Here is an 18,116-nt window from a genome sequence, read left to right on the forward strand (position 1 = left end):
CTGAGGGCTTGGGATAACCTAGCATTTCAGGACAGAACCGAGATGTCCTGAGGGTGACTGTGAAGGTTTAAAGATGAGAACTGAAAATGGAAGGTCTCCTGTCATCTCCTATTAGGGAATGCAAAGTGAAGAGAGAGACTTTTGAGCTTATAGTCATTGACTGCAGGTTCTAAGAAGAATGTGAAGTACTAGCACCAACGTGTGAACACGTGGGACTACACACACAAAAATGAAACAGACCTAAAGCCCCCATCACAGGACTAGCAGTCCATAACAACCTGAGGACTTGGTGAGTTCTTTTTTGACTTGCTGAAATAACGTTTGTAGGCCAATTCGGATAGTCAGTCAGTTATGGTTAGGGTAAGGATTATTTGGCTTGGTGGAGGAAAGGTTGTGGGATATGTGGTAAACTAAATAAGGTCATTCTTTTGGTCATGAATGACAGACCCCTGGACTTACTTTGCCTAAATGTACTCCTTTAGATGTTAGATATTTAGAGTAAACTCATTATGCAGGTCCCAGTTTCAGGCCATAGACACAGGAAGGCAGCTCCAAAGGGAATTCTTCTCACACATCTCGGACACTTACTTTAGGATGAGATGAAGCACTCTCTGCAGTAAACTACTCTCTTTCAGCTACAGAGAGCGCTTGAAAAACAACTGTATTCAAGGCATTCAACTTTATGACAAAGCCAAAAGAGGAGAGTCTGTTTCCACCCCCAGAAGAATCAACAGGTTTGTACTAAAATGACCTCTACATTTAGGCTCTTTAGATCATGGAATGATCCTTACAGATCCTACATTTAGGTTCTTTAGATCAAAAGAGATCAGACAGAAAAATACTTTGAATTTCCTCCTGTGCAGACATCCTGTCGAGGGACAGCTCATTTAATGAGGCATCACTTAAGTGTCAGGCACAAGCAAATTACCAAACCCCATTACAGTGTTCCAGGAAACAGCTGTTCGCCCCGGCACTGAAGGAACGCGGCGATTGATTCGAGCAGCGTACATGATTACTATCCACGTGTCGCAGGCGAAAGCGAGCTACAAAACCGCTTGCAGACATTAAGAGATTCCTTTGCCATGTCACCTTAGCCAGAATTGCACATATGATCAACCGTAATTGAACGACGATGTCCAGGAGGCAACTGGGCACGTACGGGCTGATGGTACCGGAGGACACAAACCGCAACCCTCTAATGACAGCAGATACGAGGGTGTAACGAGAAAGCGGTGAGATAGCTGGGAATATCGTGTGGGAATACTGTGTGGAGAATCGGAGTAAGCATCGCACCCTTCTGGAAGAGGCGGCACGGGAAGCCTCGGGCAGGGTTGCGGGGCGGGCGGGGAGCAGCCGAGCCCCGGGGCGGTGGCGCCGCTTCCTGGCTCCGGCTCTCGGCGGCGGAAGCGGCCCCGGCCCCCTCCCTCCGCCATCCCCGCCTCCCCCGCCCGCGCCGGGCCCGCACCGCCCGGATCCCGCCCATGAGGCGGCGGCGGCGGTGGGGGTTGCGGCCGGGCCGTGGCTGGGGCCGGAGCCGGGGCCGGGGGCAGGCGGCGGGCCGGGGCGCAGGGCCCTGATGCGGCTGCGGGCGCTCCGCCGGCGGGCCCCATGCACCCCAGGTGAGCGCCGCGGGGCACCGGGCGAGGCGGGCGGGACCGTGGGGGGCACCCGGCCGACGGGGCGAGCAGGGGAGGGGGTCCCTCCAGCGTTCGGCGCCTCCCGCAGGCCCCGAGGCTCGGCTTCGGGGCGAGGGTGGTGGTTCCCTCCCTCGGGCATCGCCATCCTCAGCAGCCGCCCGAGCCGGGGGATGAAATGCCCTGCCCCGCCGGGCAGCCGGAGCCCTCGGCCCCGTCCCTGCAAAGCCGTCCCTGGCGGCAGGCGGGGCGTGGTGCCAAAGGAGGGCAAAGCCGAGGTGGAAGTCGGCGACTCCGCTTGCGGCTCAGCCCTCCGGGTGGCAGGTGGTCTGCGAGGAGCTCCGAGTGGACTCGATGTTCCTTAGGGGCGCCTTCCAAGCTGAGATCTTGTGCTGTTTACTTGTGTGAGTTTGGTGGATTCGGTCATTTTTCCTGGCTGAGTGGTACCTTTCCTTACCCGAGTGGCAGCCCAAGCTCCAGCTCTCCATCAGTACTGCAGCGCTTGGGCCTGCTGCTGGCAAAGGCCATGTGGGAGGCCTGGGTCAGCCTGGAGGGTGTTGTGTGTGTGGCTGCTGTGGGGGCAGCTGGTCTGGCTGGCCCTAAGAGCTGCTGGTCAGACCTGGTGTGTGGGTAGGAGGGCTGGGGTGGGCACAGCATAGGTCAGGCACAGCTTGCAGAGTTGTGACAAGTGTGAGTAGACTGTGTCTCCATGGTGTCCCCATCCCTGCGGACTGGTTTGGGCTGCATGTGCAGCTTGAGACCCCAAAGGACATACGTGCTCCAAGTTGACATGGTTTCTACCAAGGCTGAGGGTTTGGAGTGTTGGCAGTTCCTGCAGCTGTTCATGTGGTGTGTGCCCACTTGAGTGGTGTGGTTGATCACTAAAATAACATGGCATCCGTGGTGCCAGTTTTTAATGTGATGGGAGCACACAGAACCAGACTGAGGCAGTCATGGCTGTTGTGCAGTGGTAACTCTTGTCACTATTGGCCTGGTTCAGACTGGTAGAGAATTAGAGGTTGTGTGTCTGTTGCCAGTTTGGAGTGATCTTTCCCCCAGATTCTGGATTTTGAATGTGAATGTGGTGCCCAGAAGTCATGAAATATAAATCAGGTGCTGTTGTCTGAGTATTTCTGACATTCAGCTTGTAAATGGATCTGTTTTCACAATAGTTTAATCACAGTGGCTTTTACTACTAGGAGTAGGACTTTATTTTGTGCATGGCAAGGAAGAAGCTATGGTCTGATTTGTCTTTCTGAACTGTTTTTTAATCCTGATTATTGCTATCTAATAAGATCAATGTGTATTGATCATGATGTGATGACTGTGTGGCTGGTGTGTTTTATGCGTAGCTTTTTAAGGCAGAGTTTTTATATGCTAATATCAGATTTTGAATTTGTTTGCTCAACCTTTCCTCACCACAGTACAGTCAGTAATCAGGAATGCTTTTGCATTCTGTTTCTTTTTCCTGCTCCCCTCTCTGTTCCTTGTCTCCAGAATGAATGAAATGAACTTGAGTCCTGTAGGGATGGACCAGCTGACCTCCTCCTCTGTGAGCAATGCCCTGCCAGTCTCGGGAAGTCACTTGGGCTTGGCAGCGTCACCTACTCACAACGCCATACCAGCACCAGGTAATGGGGGAGGGTCCCACACGGGGTATTGCAGCTCCTGTTCTGTGTTCTGCTGTCACAGCAATGGTCCTAACTGGGCAGCAGTGCTTGCTCTGATAGCAAGTCATACTGTAGGCAGTGAAATGATGCAGAGTTGGGAAGGGGAAGCCATAAATTGTTGTTTATGTGGGCAAGCAAAAGGCATGAGTGCTTGTCAGGCTTACGCTTTAGTGGGAGCCTCGTTTGGTTTTAATGGGGTGATTTGCACTGTGGGTGAGTAGTATCAGAATCCTTTGAAATTAGAGCTGCAGCTGAAAATCTCTCTTCATCTATGTCTCCTTTCTCTCAGGTGAAAAATCACTTGTATAGCAAAACTGTTTTCGTAGCTCTTTTTTCCAGGGGCCTGCACAGACAGAAGTCCATTACAGTTGTCAAATAGAAGCAAGCCCTACAAAATGTACCAAAAAAGATCTAGCCATATTCAGGCATGCCTCTCACTGCTGTGATAACTGAGCCTTTCTTTGATGCCTGGCACCTTACTTGGACAGTGCCATGCTGTATTTCCTTAGGACAAGAGCTCCTGGGGAATTAGTAATTTCTTTGTTAGCTCATGTGTTCATCAACTCGGGGAGTTCCATTGAATTTAAATGGGCATTTTCTCTTGCAGGCTTGCCTGTTGCAATTCCAAACCTGGGCCCCTCCTTGAGTTCCTTGCCCTCTGCTCTGTCTCTGATGCTCCCAATGGGTATTGGGGATCGAGGAGTGATGTGTGGTATACCAGAGAGAAACTACACCCTACCTCCACCACCATACCCTCACCTGGAGAGCAGCTATTTCAGACACATTCTACCTGGTAAGTGCTCTGGTGCTGATGGATGGGAACAGTAAGAGAAAAACTGTTTTAAGAGCTGTCTGTTTCTGTCCTGAAGCAGGCGTGACTGACAGTTTGACAGAGCTGTTGTTTCCCTGAGTTTGTCTTGAGACTGTTGTGCCATTTACACACCTTTATTTTCAGATACCTGTTTCTATATTTGTGTATGAAAATAATTGCAGGGCATTTTCTACTTAAACCTAACCTTTGATTGTTCCCCCTGCTTTGATTTTAGGATTAACAGAAAACAAAGCATGCCTGGTTTCTGTCTCCAATGGCTTGTAGCTTGCAAGTTGCTTCTATTTTATTTCTCCTGTAGTCTGAAGCAATATTTAATATGTGCATAATGGGAGATTACAGTAGTTCAAAGCTCAAAGGGGCAAGACATCAGCTGTGGCGCAGGGCACTTTCCCACCCATTTAACCTATGGCACATATTTTCTTCATTTTTCTTCAAGGTTGATTTCCAAAGGCCTAACACACTGACTTCTATCTTGATTCCTTTCTTACACGTGCTTTGGAGTATAAATGTAGAATTTTACATTTTAGTATATGAAAACACAGAAATTGAAACTTCAAATACAGTTCTGGTTTTGTTTGGTAGCTAAGATTGACAGGGTGGAAGAAGTAGTTAAACTTCTTCAAGGTGATTCACTGAGTGTTGTTGGTTCAGCCTGGGTTTGGAATGAACTGTAGCAGCCCAGGTCTCAAGTAGCTACCTGTTGACTGATGGCTGAAATTTCCAGCTGCTTAGGAGTAACCTTTCCTACTGCACTGCATGCCTGCCTGTTCAGTGGCCAAAGAGTAGACAAGGAGACTGTGCACTAGGAACAAAGGTATTTGCCATTCTTCTGAGCTGGAATAATCTTCATGTGATGTTTTATATGGTTCTTTTGTCAGTCATCTTGCTGCCATCAAGGATCCTCCGTGTTTAAGCCACAAGGCAGCATTGCATACAGAAATATTTGATGCAGCTGATTAAATTAAACTGTTCATTTCTTGGCTTGTTGTGCTGCAGAAAGAGCATCTGTGCTTGCATCCTTGTAATAACAAATATATTTGAATGGAAAACTCTTACGGAACAAGTCGCTCATAGGGTTGAAGGCTAAAAAGATGTGCTGAATCAGATCTTGCAGAATCTGCAAAATCTGCCTCTGTCTCTGCTGGAAATAACGTTTACTTGAATGTGTTGTTGTATTTCTTCCAAATATTTTGGTTTGTTTGTTCTTAGTATGTAAACACGGTTTAGTGCTTCTTCATATCTTAAGTTTCAAGGTTGTTTGATGTTGAGAAGCTTCCCAGAACTACCAGAAAAGATGGTAGGGTTTCTGATTTAAATTCAACCAAACTATTGTTTTAGAAGAAACAATATGCTTTCATGTAAGGAAAGAGAGCAGATGACTCATGAAATCTGTGAGAGAGCTTGTCTTTGTCCTTCAGCATTTCAATTGATGACCTCTGAGATGGACAGTTATGCCACTTAGTCTTAGAGGAAGGAAGTAGTCATTGTTAAAACTTGAATACCTAAGCAAAAATCGTGTCCTGGAGAATTGTTTCTGCTTCTAGCAAAGATGAACCAGGAATTACCAAATTATAGATTCCACTACCAGTCCTTCATCCTTTGTGAGCTACTTTTTAGGAATGAAAAATTAAGCCTAAAATGTGAAGAACCTCTTTCTCATTTGATCTTCGTATTGAGGAGTCTAGGTGGAATTCTGCCATTAACTTGGCTGTTTAGAGTTCGAGAAATAACTAGAGACTTAGTTTGTTGGGTGGAAACTCTGAATTAGTTGTCAAGTGGTACTTTGACAAGAGCATTAGGCTGGCATATGTTTGTGAGCCATGTTTTAGAATTAGTGGATTTTAATTGGAAATAATGTAGAGAACATGTCTTCAGGGATCTGGGTCTCAGTGTACTATGTTTTGACTGATTTTTATTTAAGATTTGAAAACTGAGGTAATCTCACTCCCTTCTTTTTCTCCCTCTTTTCCTATCAGGTATCTTATCTTACTTGGCTGACAGACCACCACCTCAGTACATCCATCCCAACACTATAAATGTTGACAGCAATCCAGCATTGTCAGTCTCCAACAATCCCTCAGCCCTGGATCCCTATCAGCCCAGTGGGACCGTGGGGCTGGAACCAGGGATTGTGTCCATGGACTCCCGCACAGTGAACACACATGGTCCTCAAAATCTGCATCCTAGTGAGAGCCATGAGGTAGCACTGGATACTACAATCACCATGGAGAGCGTTTCCAGGGTCACCAGCCCCATCTCTACAGATGGGATGACAGAGGAGCTTACAATGGATGATGTAGCCGGGGATCACACACAGATCCCAAATGGCTCCCGGAGCCATGAACCTTTAGCCGTAGACACAGTGGGGAGTAACTTGACATCGGACACTGTGGGACACGGTGGTGTCATTCCCATTCATGGTAGCACTTTGGAACTCCCTGTTGTCATGGAGCCTGACCACATAGCCGGGCGAGTGACAGGGATATCGGACAGCACACTAAATGACCCCATTCATACTGTGGCCATGAGCACCAACTCCGTGAGTGTGGCGCTCCCTACCTCACACAACCTCGCTTCCCTGGACTCAGTAGCCTTGCATGAAGTGGGCCTCAGCCTAGAGCCTGTGGCAGTGTCTTCCATAAGTCAGGAAGTAGCCATGGGGCCAAGTCATGTCGATGTGACTGCAGACAATCTTGCCTTTGTACCATCATCTCTGCAAATGGAAGACTCCAATTCCAACAAGGAGAACATGGCAACCTTGTTTACCATATGTGAGTGGACATTTCTTGCTTTTTTGGGGTAGGGTTTGTCATGTAGCTGTTTTCTGGCGGGCTGGACTCTGGTTGCTAGTCCTACAGATTTATGGTGAAAAAACCAGTTATTTAAGAAGTCCAAAATTTGAAACATCTGCAGTGCCAGATTAACTGTTCTGAAACAATAGTAGTTGGAAGTAGTAGGAGATGTAGTAGGATGTTTTAGCATAATTCTCTTTGTATCATTTCCCATGTTGCCATGAGGTTGGAAGCTGAATCTTGGTGAAACTCTTGATTTGGTTGATATGCTTGATATCCTTTCCAATGAGACTTCTGTTTTTATAAAGTCACATCACAAGTGACTCTTCTTGCTCCATTAAAAATACACAACAAACACCACCACAAGCCATACTTTTCATCAAATTGGTGTAATTGTTGAGTGTGACATTACATGGTTTTGCAAAATTTATATTAAACCATGAACAATCATCATGAAAGTGTTGTTTTAAATAGGAAAAAAGAGCAGAGAGGGAAGGAACTTCATAATATTTCTAATTATTCTCATCAAAGGACTTTAGTCCAGAGGTTAGTGGATCTCATAGGAAGAGAGGAGCACTGGGTATTGTATTGCCGTTCCTGTTATCATTCAAGGAGTGGTTTTTGAGAACTGAGAAGTTCTCATTTGCTGGGAGAAATTTGCACTTTCACCTGCAGGATGTCTGGCTTCCTGCCACTGAAACATAAGGCCAGCTTTGATATTAATTTTTATTATCTGTGGTAGCATTGCTGAGTGCTGCTCTTCATCCAGTCTGGCCCTACAACTGCCAGAACCTAATTGATTGCTTTGCCTGCGGAACATATTTTAAGAAATTGAAAGATACAGTGCCTTGGTTAGCAAGGGAAGAGGTGCAGTTCAGTGTAAATTGTCTAATCAGTTAGACATTTGGATTAATTTGTTAAGATTTCATTCTGTGGGATAAGATACAACTTCAAATTAGGTGGGCGTAGAACTATGATGAATTTACAGCTCCTAGAGGAGGAAGAGTTTTACAGTCAATGCACTCAGAGGTTCCTACAAGCATCTGTTGCATGTTGAACAAACAATGATCCAAATCCTGTGATATCCAACATGCTCGTGGTGAAATCAGTTTTCTTACTGTCTTACAAGTGAGATGTGATGTGCCAGCTTTTTGTTGTTATAGTTAGCATAGTCCTAAGCTGTTTTCCAGACGATGCTCTCCTTTGGTAGGACATTAAAATGGCTGCTGCATGCCTTGTGTTTGCGTGTGATTTGCAAAACAGATTCTTGACTTGGGGAGGTTTAAATTTTAACTTTTTGTTGATGTTTTTAATCTTCACCTGAATTAACAGGAATTTGTGTCCAGACAGGTGATAGCAAGGACAAGGAGTTGTTTTAGATCCCCTTAATGGTTTTTCCTCACTCAGATGGCAGGAGTCAGGGCCTTTTCTGTAAACTTTTTACTGTTCCTAAGCAGGAAATAAAAAGTGTGCCTTTACTACAATCCTGAATGTTTGCAGAACTTTCAAGAAGCATTTTTTTTGGTCACCTTTGTTGACAGTTCTGAATATCCAAATCAGAGAAATAATCACTGATTTCCTTTTTTTAATGATTTAGCAAGGACAGTAATGGAAAGTATATTTAACTTTCTGTGGAATGTGCGATTTTTTGTTTTCCAACATCTTAAAAATGTATGAATGGTTGAACTTCTCTAAGTGGAAATGTCCCACGCCTAGAACTTTTCCTCCTCTGCCTCTCCTTGGAGCTGGTCCATAGACCCATAGCGGGTGTGTGCCAGGCAGTGCTTAAAAGCAGCTGTTCCACACAGTGGTTCTCATTACTCAGGTCTGGCTGTTGTTGTTGCTTTACTCCTACATGTCACCTGTGCACAGGAAATAATGCTTACATAGGCTCTACTTAATAATTTTTGGAGTACTTTCCTATCTGTTAATGTAGTTGCTCAGACTGTATTTTATATAAGGTCACATTCTGGTACCTTGGTGTATCAAGAAAGTATCTGGAAAATATCTTTAAGCATGTGAGGATGGAGCTGCTATTTGGGCCTGCTGAAGGCTACTTCTGTGATAGGTCTTTTATACTGGAGCTGGGACATCAAGAGGCCAAAGAAGGTCTTAATGGAGATCCTGATTAATTACCTGAACATCTTTCTTCTTCAGAAGAATAATTATTTATCAGGAGAGTGGTTGCTGAGTAGGTGTTGGTTGCTCCATCCACAGAGAATTAAAATGACATAGTTTTTCTAGATGAAATTGTAATGCTATAGAGAGAATTTTATGCTGTACTTTCCCTCAGATTTATTAGACTGAAGACTTTCACTAGTTTCTTTTATAACAGTATTTCTGCTGAGTGACAGATTGGGAAAGTGATGCAACTGATTCTTCTTGGGCTTTTGTTTTTGTTGCATTCAGTGGCATACTCACACTGCATGAGTTTACTGCAGTGAGACCTTCAAAAGCAGCAGTGAGGTCAGGTTTTTGCTGCTGTGATTTACATATTGTCTGAATTTAAATGGAGGGAAGGGGATTTATGGTTCATGTTTGGAAAATTTTAGAAGGATGACCTTACTGGTCCATTTGCATGGATATCCTTGAGGTTCTACATGCAAGAAGTGTTGCTGGTTAATTCCAAAAATATAACCAGTTAGAAGGTGTTTGGTTTTGTTTGTCTTAGATTTTTCTGCCCTTAGCATTCGTTTCACTTGTGATCAGAGTGAAATTGGCTCTTCTACCACCAGCATTACCACCAGCATGGGGAGGCTCTCATTCATTTTGCAGTAGCTTTGATGAAGAGTGGGCTCTGTCCCATTGCTGGATTCCCCTGTAGGGATAATCTGGAGTCTAGGTCATCAATTTACCATCAGGAAAGTAGGTAGAGATCCTCACATTTGATCTGAATTGGGTAGAAACTGACATGTATGTCAGTGCCCACCTGACTGTAAGAACATGATCCATATTCTTCTGAGTAAGAAGGACAAGTTGAACGTGACAGAAGCAGCCTTTGCCAGGGGCTGAGCTGAAGCCTACCTACATTGGTAGGGGGCTGATTGCACTGTAGGAGCTGTTGTATGTTTTTAATGCCTGCTGTCCCCTCCTGTCTCTGCAGGGTGCACGCTGTGTGACAAGGCATATCCATCAGACTGCCCGGACCACGGGCCCGTCACCTTTGTCCCCGATAGCCCAATTGAGAGCCGAGCCAGGCTGTCCCTCCCGAAGCAGCTGCTCCTCCGGCAGTCTATCATGGGAGCTGAAGCGGGTAAGGATCGCATTACTGTGCACTTCCCTGCAGCATTTAAAATACACTCACTGCTGAAATCCAAAACCATAGGGAGATACATGTGGGAAAAAAACACCACAAGAGAGAGATGCTTCCCTCTTCTGTAATCACCCTGACTTACATTATCCACGAGCTCCTTGTGGTCTGGTTACTGCTTAGACTCCAGCTATACTATAGGGCTGCTTCCACAAAGAGTGGCACTTCTTAAGGTCAAGCAACGTATGGTGTTTTTTTGTATCGCACTAAACAGCCCAGGCACAGCTTTGATAAGAAAACAATGCCGCAATTACAGTTTGGGGGAAGCTGACAATTAGAAGTCATAGAGGAGAATTCTGTCTGCTTGTTCATGAGCTTGGTTTGCTACATTCTGGGTGCTCTCATTGAAGTATTGATCACAAGTGCCTCTATTTTTCCCCCCCTCTTCATTTACATTTGGCATGTAGACTGTGACCTTGTCACTGGATGTGGACCTTGTTACTGTATTTCACGTCACTGTCACCTGGAAATCGAAGAGTACAGTGCAGTACCCTAAGGATCTGAAGGCTAGAGAAGAATGTGATTATTGGCTTGCTTAGTGATGCTGCTTGTTGAGAGTAGATGACATCTGTTCTTTTCAAGCTGCACTAGTTTCCAGTTTATTCCTAAGAGCTATTCAGTGTATTCATGTAGACCTATATATATATATATATATATATATATATATATATATATATAAAAATGTTTAATTAAAAATAATATACATGCAGGAATCCCTCTGCCCATGACAGAAATACAGCTGCCTCTGGGGAGAAATGCAGAAGCTGCTTAACAATGCCCAGCAACAATTCTGGAAATTCCTGGGGAGTAGGTAGGCAAAATGTAGTTACTGAAACTAGTGTTTTCTGCTTCTGCAGAAAGTGCCATGAGAACTTTAATTAGTACAAGTGGCTAGGATGTTAGTTTTATAGCTTACTGAAAAGTAAATTACTTGCTTTTGACCAAATAAATATTTGTAATGACACCAAAGCGGCTCCCATTAGTGTCATGTGGTGGTGGTTCTTGTGTCTGCCATAGGTGTGTTTCACATGTGAAGTAGAAGCTTTGATGATCTTATGCATAGATACTACCTCTGGAGCATTATCTCATAAGCCTCCCACTTCTTTATTATGCATGATTAGTTGTTTAAATAATTGATTTCTTCAGATTTTGGTCTTCTAATGATAGGTGTGTGGACACGAGAAACCATTCCTGTGAGGACTTGTTTCGGACCTTTGATCGGGCAGCAGAGCCATTCTCTGGAAGTGGCCGACTGGACAGACAAAGCAGCCAGTCACATCTGGAAGGTTAGTGGTGTTGCAGCTCACAGAGCCTGCCAGCATGCCCTTATCTGGTGAAAGCTACCACATGACAGCAACATTAACAATATCATCCTTCCCAAAAGTCAAAAGTAATGCAATTTAATTGTTTAATTCTTAGTATCAGCACAGCAGAGCTATATTCCTTGCAGTATGTTGATATTCAGTCCTGAAGTACAAAAAGCTTCTTTAATGCCTTCTCTTTTAAAGAGCTGTATGTGGTTTCAGTATTTGTATGGAGTTGCAGCAGTGATTGTATATGAATTACTATGTAGCAGTTGTTTGTTTGTTTTGTATCTCTGTTCATTGAAAGTTCCCCCAGGTGATGAATGATCTGTTTTAGGAAAGCCAATTTAAAGCTTTTCTTTTCCCCATCATTTCATTTTCAGAAAGTAAATCTGACCTATATAAATAAAGCATGTACTGTTTGCCCAGATTTTGTTATTCACAAGACTTGGTTTGTAAGAAATGCAGCCATATGCATTTCTGCTGGAAGGTAAAGGTAAGAAAGATGCTGATAAACAGGTTTTCTGGCCTCCTGAGTAGCAGAGGTCACGGTGCCTGTGTGAAGAGGAAAGTAAGGAGTGAAAACAGGGTTGTGGTGTTGACAGTGGCAATGGAGACTTCCTAGCTTGTTCTAGGTAAACACATCCTCTCTTAAAGAAAGAGGCTGGCTTTCACTACATTTATTGCTGTGTTTTGTCCTAAGGTTGCATTTGTCTTTCCTGGTAGATCTATCACAACGGTGTCCTGGAGTTCTGCATCATTACAACTGATGAAAATGAATGTAATTGGATGATGTTCGTACGCAAAGCCAGGTGAGAGATGCCTGTACTATGCTAAGGAGCTTTGAGTCTGAGCTGCAGGCTTGTAGAAAGCTGTACTGGAGAATGAAGGTTGACCTTCATTCAACTGAAGTTGACCTTGATTGTCCTTTTGATTTTAATACTTTATTACAAAGTGTCCCTGAGTTCTTTTGGCCAAGTTCAAGCCCCTACAGCTTCTGAGACCTGTCCCTTTCAGTCTGCGATGAAAACTATCCCGGCTGGCCTAAGTATTTCTCCATCCATGGTCCACTGAGAAAGCTGAACCTTTCTTATTTTTCTGTGACACAAAGTAGGTTTCTCCTGTAGTTCATTTCATTGTTCTCATATGCAGGAGTCAAGAAGTGTAATGTTTAATCTCCCACTGCAGTGGGGCAGACCTTTTGCTGGTTTCAGATATGGGGAACAAATATATGCAAGATTTTGCTTCAAAAGATAAATGACCACATCTTGGAACTAGTCCTCAAGAAGACTTTTTAAAGATAATTTTGCTTTAAGACATTACTGATATTTTTTCCATCATGTATTCTCTATTTCTTAGGGATATATCTATATAATTGTCATGGTTTGATATCTATGTGTATGAGGAATCTATGTGTATGAAAAATACATAGATTTTTGTAGTTTCTTAGGAGATCATGAACTAATTTCTCTCAGCCTACTCGAATGTCTATTAATAATTTTCTCAGAAGTGTTGTGAGAAACACATCATTTGGTGGAGGAGATTGACTCTCAAGGTCTACTTTTCTTTCCTTTAATAAAGGACAGAAGTGACAGACATGCAAGTTTTTATAATATGCTGACAAGCACTGATGTTCCTATTACCTTTTTATAGGAATCTTTCCTTTTCCCTTTTTTCTTTTCAATTTTTCTCTTCTATTCTTTTCCATTTCTCTTTTTTTTCTTCTCCCTTCTCCCTTCTCCCTTTTCCTCTCCTCTCCTCTCCTCACTTCTGAAGGGTTTTTTTTTTTCTTAACTGTTGTTACTGCTATAGGAACCGGGAAGAGCAGAACCTGGTAGCTTATCCTCATGATGGAAAAATTTACTTCTGCACCTCTCGGGACATCCCCCCTGAACACGAGCTTCTCTTCTATTACAGTCGAGACTATGCACGACAGCTTGGTAAGTAAGAGCTCTTCTTTGTTGTCTTTGCAGGGAGTACCCAGCTTGAATTCCCTTTCAGTGCCATCTCTGGGCTCTGTGACTTGGGACTGCATTATGTTCCTTCTCAGCTCCCATTGGTGCATGTCATAGTTTCCTTTAACATTGCATTCCTACAGAGTACCATCATTTAAAACATTTCTCTACTTAATTCCACTGATCAGGAGTAAAAGATTTTGAAGATTTTTTTTTGAAGAAAAATCATGTTCTGTTCATCCAGGGCTAAGGGAGTTCTAGATCTGATGATATTACTATCCTCCCCCAGCTTGGATTGTGATAATTTAGATATGGGTGAGCTCTGCTCAAAACTGTTCCAAAGTTTGGCCCCTCAAAACATTTTCAATGACCTACCTGAAAGAGCTGGAAAGCAACACTGGAGCTGAAAAGAACAAATGTGAAAATCTTTGCACCTGGCTTTGCTACCACAGACTAAATGTTAAAGTGGTCCTTGTTCAATCTGTTAGGCTTTACTGTGTCTCATTACAAGTGATGTTTTTGTGCCCAAAGGTGTCCCTGAGCATCCAGACATGCACATCTGCCACTGTGGGAAGGAATGTGCTTCCTATGCGGACTTCAAGGCCCATTTGAGCAGCCATATTCACAACCACCTCCCCAGTCAGGGGCACAGCAGCAACCACGGGCCAGGCCATGGCAAGGAAAGGAAGTGGAAGTGCTCCATGTGCCCCCAGGCTTTCATCTCCCCTTCCAAGCTGCATGTGCATTTCATGGGGCACATGGGCATGAAGCCGCACAAGTGCGATTTCTGCAGCAAAGCTTTCAGCGATCCAAGCAACTTACGGACACACCTCAAGATCCACACAGGTGAGAGCTTTGTACAGATGCCTGTGTGAGGACAGGGGAGAGGGTGAAGGTCAAGTTACAGGCCAGCAGCAGACAGTGTGGGTATTTTTTCTTTCTTTTTTTTTTTTTTTTTTCTTTTTTTTTTTTTTTTTTTTTTTTCTTTTTTTTCACTATTCCTTATTGGGAAATCACAAAATTCTAATTACAAAGCTGGAAAAGAAATAAAACTGGTAGTGAAGTGCTCTCAAGTCAAGCATAAGAAGCTGTAGGCTCAATAGCCAGGCATTTTAATAGACTGATGAAATATTAATGTGGTATACACAACCACAGAATACTCAGTGGGGTGGGATTCAAGTGGTATTCAAACTTAGTCTGAACTCAGTAACATTCTGGGGTTTTAAACTGTTTCTGGCAAAGAATAACAGAAGTACTGATAAATTGAAAAATGGGATAAAACATAGAAGTTATCAAAGGGCCAGTGAAATTTGTACCTGTGTGTTTGTTAGATAAGAGAACTTGTTTTTCCAGACAAAGGCAATGCAGTGCATCAAATGTGGTTGGGCTCCAGTAAGGCATCAGATACAATTCCTGTGGGAAATCAGTGAGGATAGGGATGTGCTAATGTACAGTAACTAGATGGTTACCATGGTTACTATTACAAAGGAAGCTACCATTGTTTTTACTGAAGAATTCATCTTGGATAAGACTAGTCTTTTTAAGTGTTTGCCTGAATCTCTTGGTGGAAAAATGTGCAGAGCTGCTGGAGATGTTTTGGAATCCAGAACAGGGAGGCACAGCTGGTGTGGACAAGACACACAAACCCTGCCTCACAAGAATGGCTGGCTGACCACAAGCACTGGAGAAACAAGCAGTAGTTTAGAAGGATGAAGTACAGAAAGGTGCATCACACTAAGGCATCAGTGTTTTGAAACAGTATCATGACACTGGGGGCGTTGAGTACGGGATGAAAAGCTGGGGAATGATGAAGTCAGCTGCCTGGTTTTTGCATAGCTAAATATAGATTGGAACCAAGTAGGCCTTTATGCTGAGTCTGAAGGAACTGCAGCAGAAAACAAGTCCTGTTCATAAAAAAATCTGCCTTTCTTCACGGTAAAACTTAGTTTTTCAGCAATGGTCAGGCTTGTTTGCCTACTGCATTTCTTGGGACACCAAGTGCCAATCTGTGGGTGTCTCTGTGTACTCCTAGGTCAGAAGAATTATCGCTGCACCCTCTGTGACAAATCGTTCACGCAGAAGGCTCACCTGGAGTCGCACATGGTCATTCACACCGGGGAGAAGAACCTCAAGTGCGATTACTGTGAGAAGCTCTTCATGCGCAGGCAGGACCTCAAGCAGCATGTCCTCACTCACACACAGTAAGTGACTTCACAGGAGCTGTTAGACTGGCCAGTGCAAGAAATAATGATGAACAGCCCGAGACAGAATCTCCAGTTCGCAAATAGTTTGGCCTAGGGAGCATAGGTGGGTTCATCCTCTGAAATGACAGAGAAGTCACTCTAGACTAAGTCCTTGTTTTACTGGCTGCAGTTGTAGAGTTCTAGTGTCTGCAGTATTTCTGGACACGATTCCAATCGTGCTCCTTGTGTTGTGAAATGACAGTCCAGAGTGTTCATAATTTTGAAAAGGTGGTTGTTTGATTTATATTTCATTATTTGCTGAGAACTGTTTCCACATCCCAACGTGACCAAAAAAGACAAACTTATCAGTGCTATTGTCGCCGAGTACCTTGTTAGTGAACTCTTGCCTGTTTGCTGTAGGGGTGTGGTGCAGCTATTTCCAGCCCTTTACCTCCCCGCAGGTCTCACTCAAATGCTTGCTCTCCTGCTCCTCCTGTAGGCAATTCCTACCCACAACCCTCTGCCAGGCCAGGTCTTTTGCTCTGAGAATCTCTCCATCCTGTACATTTACTCCCAATCCGAAGTCCTCCTTAAAAGCTGCTTGCCCAAAGCTAGTCTCTTTGCTTATTTCATTTTCAGCATCTGGTTTTTGTATTCACTTGGAATCCATTGCTGCTTCTGTCATGCTGCCTAGGAGCCAGTGTAGTGCAGCCAGATGAGTGAGAAAGAGGCAGACAGAAACACAGACTCGCTTTGCTGCTTATTCCTACAGCATGAGCCAGGAGCACTACTGCTGGGAAGTGTTTTGCAGTGTCATTACAGAATATGTTGCAGTCTGGTAAGCTCCTCTGCTTAGCATTTACAGACTGAGGGTTGATAACATGCAGCAACGTTGTTTCCTTACTTATTCTTCCCTGCCTTCTCCCCACCCACCTTTATGCAGGGTGGGAAGGAAGCTACCTTTACATCAAGGGCTTTATCTCTGTCCTTGCTAGAATATGGACCTTAATCAGCATTTTAATACCAGCTGCCTTGTGGCAGGAGCAAACTCACTTTCTTGTGTCTTGCAGAGAACGGCAGATCAAGTGTCCCAAGTGTGACAAGCTGTTTCTGAGGACAAATCACCTGAAGAAGCATCTCAATTCACATGAAGGAAAGAGGGACTATGTCTGTGAAAAATGCTCCAAGGCTTATCTAACCAAATATCACCTCACTCGACACTTAAAAATATGTAAAGGCCCCACGTCCAGTCTATCAGCCCCAGAGGAGGAAGAGGAGGATGATTCAGAGGAGGAATTAATAGACTCTATGAGGACTGAAGACTGTAGGATTAACAATGGAGTCTATTCAACAGGTGATGTTCTCTCTGGACACAAATGAAGAAGAGAGGGAAACTTTCTTGGATGTTATAAGTAGGGAAGGAAAGGAAAAAACCCTCTTCCTTGTTTCCCCAGTCACCAGTGTATGTCAGGTGAAGAATTTTCCTTCTGTTTTTGTCTCCACACTACCACCACTTAATATAATCTGTAGCCAGAACACTGAACAAGACTGGATCATGAACGTACAAGTGAAGAGTTGCTAAGAAGGAAATGTGAGGCAAGATTTCTTTCATACATGCTGTGCATACTTCTGCAAATCACTCAGATTAATCCATCCAGTGCCAGGACATGTGATACAGCTTGCATAGGCCTTCAAGCAAAGAGCCACGAACCAGAAATGTAGCTGAGGGGTTGCAGTGACCTGTATGCCAACTGTCCTTAACTGCCCAAGCTGTGACATGAAGAGAAACAAGGAAAAAATGGTGGTGGAACTTTTTAACTGAAGGATGCGGTTTGGCACAAAGCAAAGACTTATCAATGCTCAGGTTTCCTTCTTAAAACAAAACCTTTTGGTTAAAAAAAAAAAAAAAAAGGCCAGTGAAATCAGCACTTACACACAAAGTAAGTATCCCACTACAGAAAATCAAACTGTTTTTGGAGAACAGTTATCCCCTCTTCTCCCTCAAGTTCACAGCCCATGGAAGCAGGTGAAGAGAGAAAGACTATATGGACTCAGTAAGGAAGGGGCTTACAGACGATCAGTGTTTACAGTATCTGTTACTTCTTGTGCTGTAAACCTTTTACCACCTAGAATGATGGGAGGGTTTGCTGCTAATATTATTTATGGAATGAAGATTATTACATTTTGTTGTTTTCTTTTGAAATAATTAAAAACGTGGCTCTTCTCTAATGTTCTTTTTTAATAATTACATATGTTGAAAAACAATGTTCCTGTTTCTGATAATGATGCTAAGTAACACCACTTCTTAATCATCTGCCTCTCCCAGGCTTTCCTGGGACATGGTATGTGTAGGAGCACCTCCATGAACTGGGTAGCTAACGAACTCTAGACTTGCTGTGTCACTCCTCTGGCTGTGCTGCAAAAGAAGATTCAGCT

General features: G+C 43.9%; 1 protein-coding gene across 5 annotated transcripts; it reads left to right on the forward strand.

Moving 5' to 3' along the window:
• The first annotated feature begins 1,071 nt into the window (after positions 1-1,071).
• On the forward strand, positions 1,072-17,909 carry PRDM4 (PR/SET domain 4). 5 transcript variants are annotated; one of them, XM_053942852.1, is made up of 12 exons: positions 1,542-1,619; positions 3,132-3,265; positions 3,912-4,097; positions 6,113-6,907; positions 10,032-10,181; positions 11,406-11,524; positions 12,269-12,354; positions 13,355-13,482; positions 14,029-14,343; positions 15,530-15,698; positions 16,453-16,518; positions 16,751-16,839. In XM_053942852.1, coding segments are annotated over exons 1-12 (2,160 nt in total). In that variant the 5' UTR covers positions 1,542-1,608; the 3' UTR covers positions 16,752-16,839. The 5 variants fall into 5 exon arrangements, with proteins under 5 accessions (XP_053798826.1, XP_053798827.1, XP_053798825.1 ...); XM_053942851.1 differs by lacking the exons at positions 1,542-1,619; positions 16,453-16,518 and adding an exon at positions 1,072-1,232 and having other exon boundaries at positions 16,751-17,909; XM_053942850.1 differs by lacking the exon at positions 16,453-16,518 and having other exon boundaries at positions 16,751-17,909.
• Positions 17,910-18,116: the final 207 nt, after the last annotated feature.

Source organism: Vidua chalybeata, chromosome 5 (assembly GCF_026979565.1).
Source record: "Vidua chalybeata isolate OUT-0048 chromosome 5, bVidCha1 merged haplotype, whole genome shotgun sequence".
NCBI classification, from domain to species: Eukaryota; Metazoa; Chordata; class Aves; order Passeriformes; family Viduidae; genus Vidua; species Vidua chalybeata.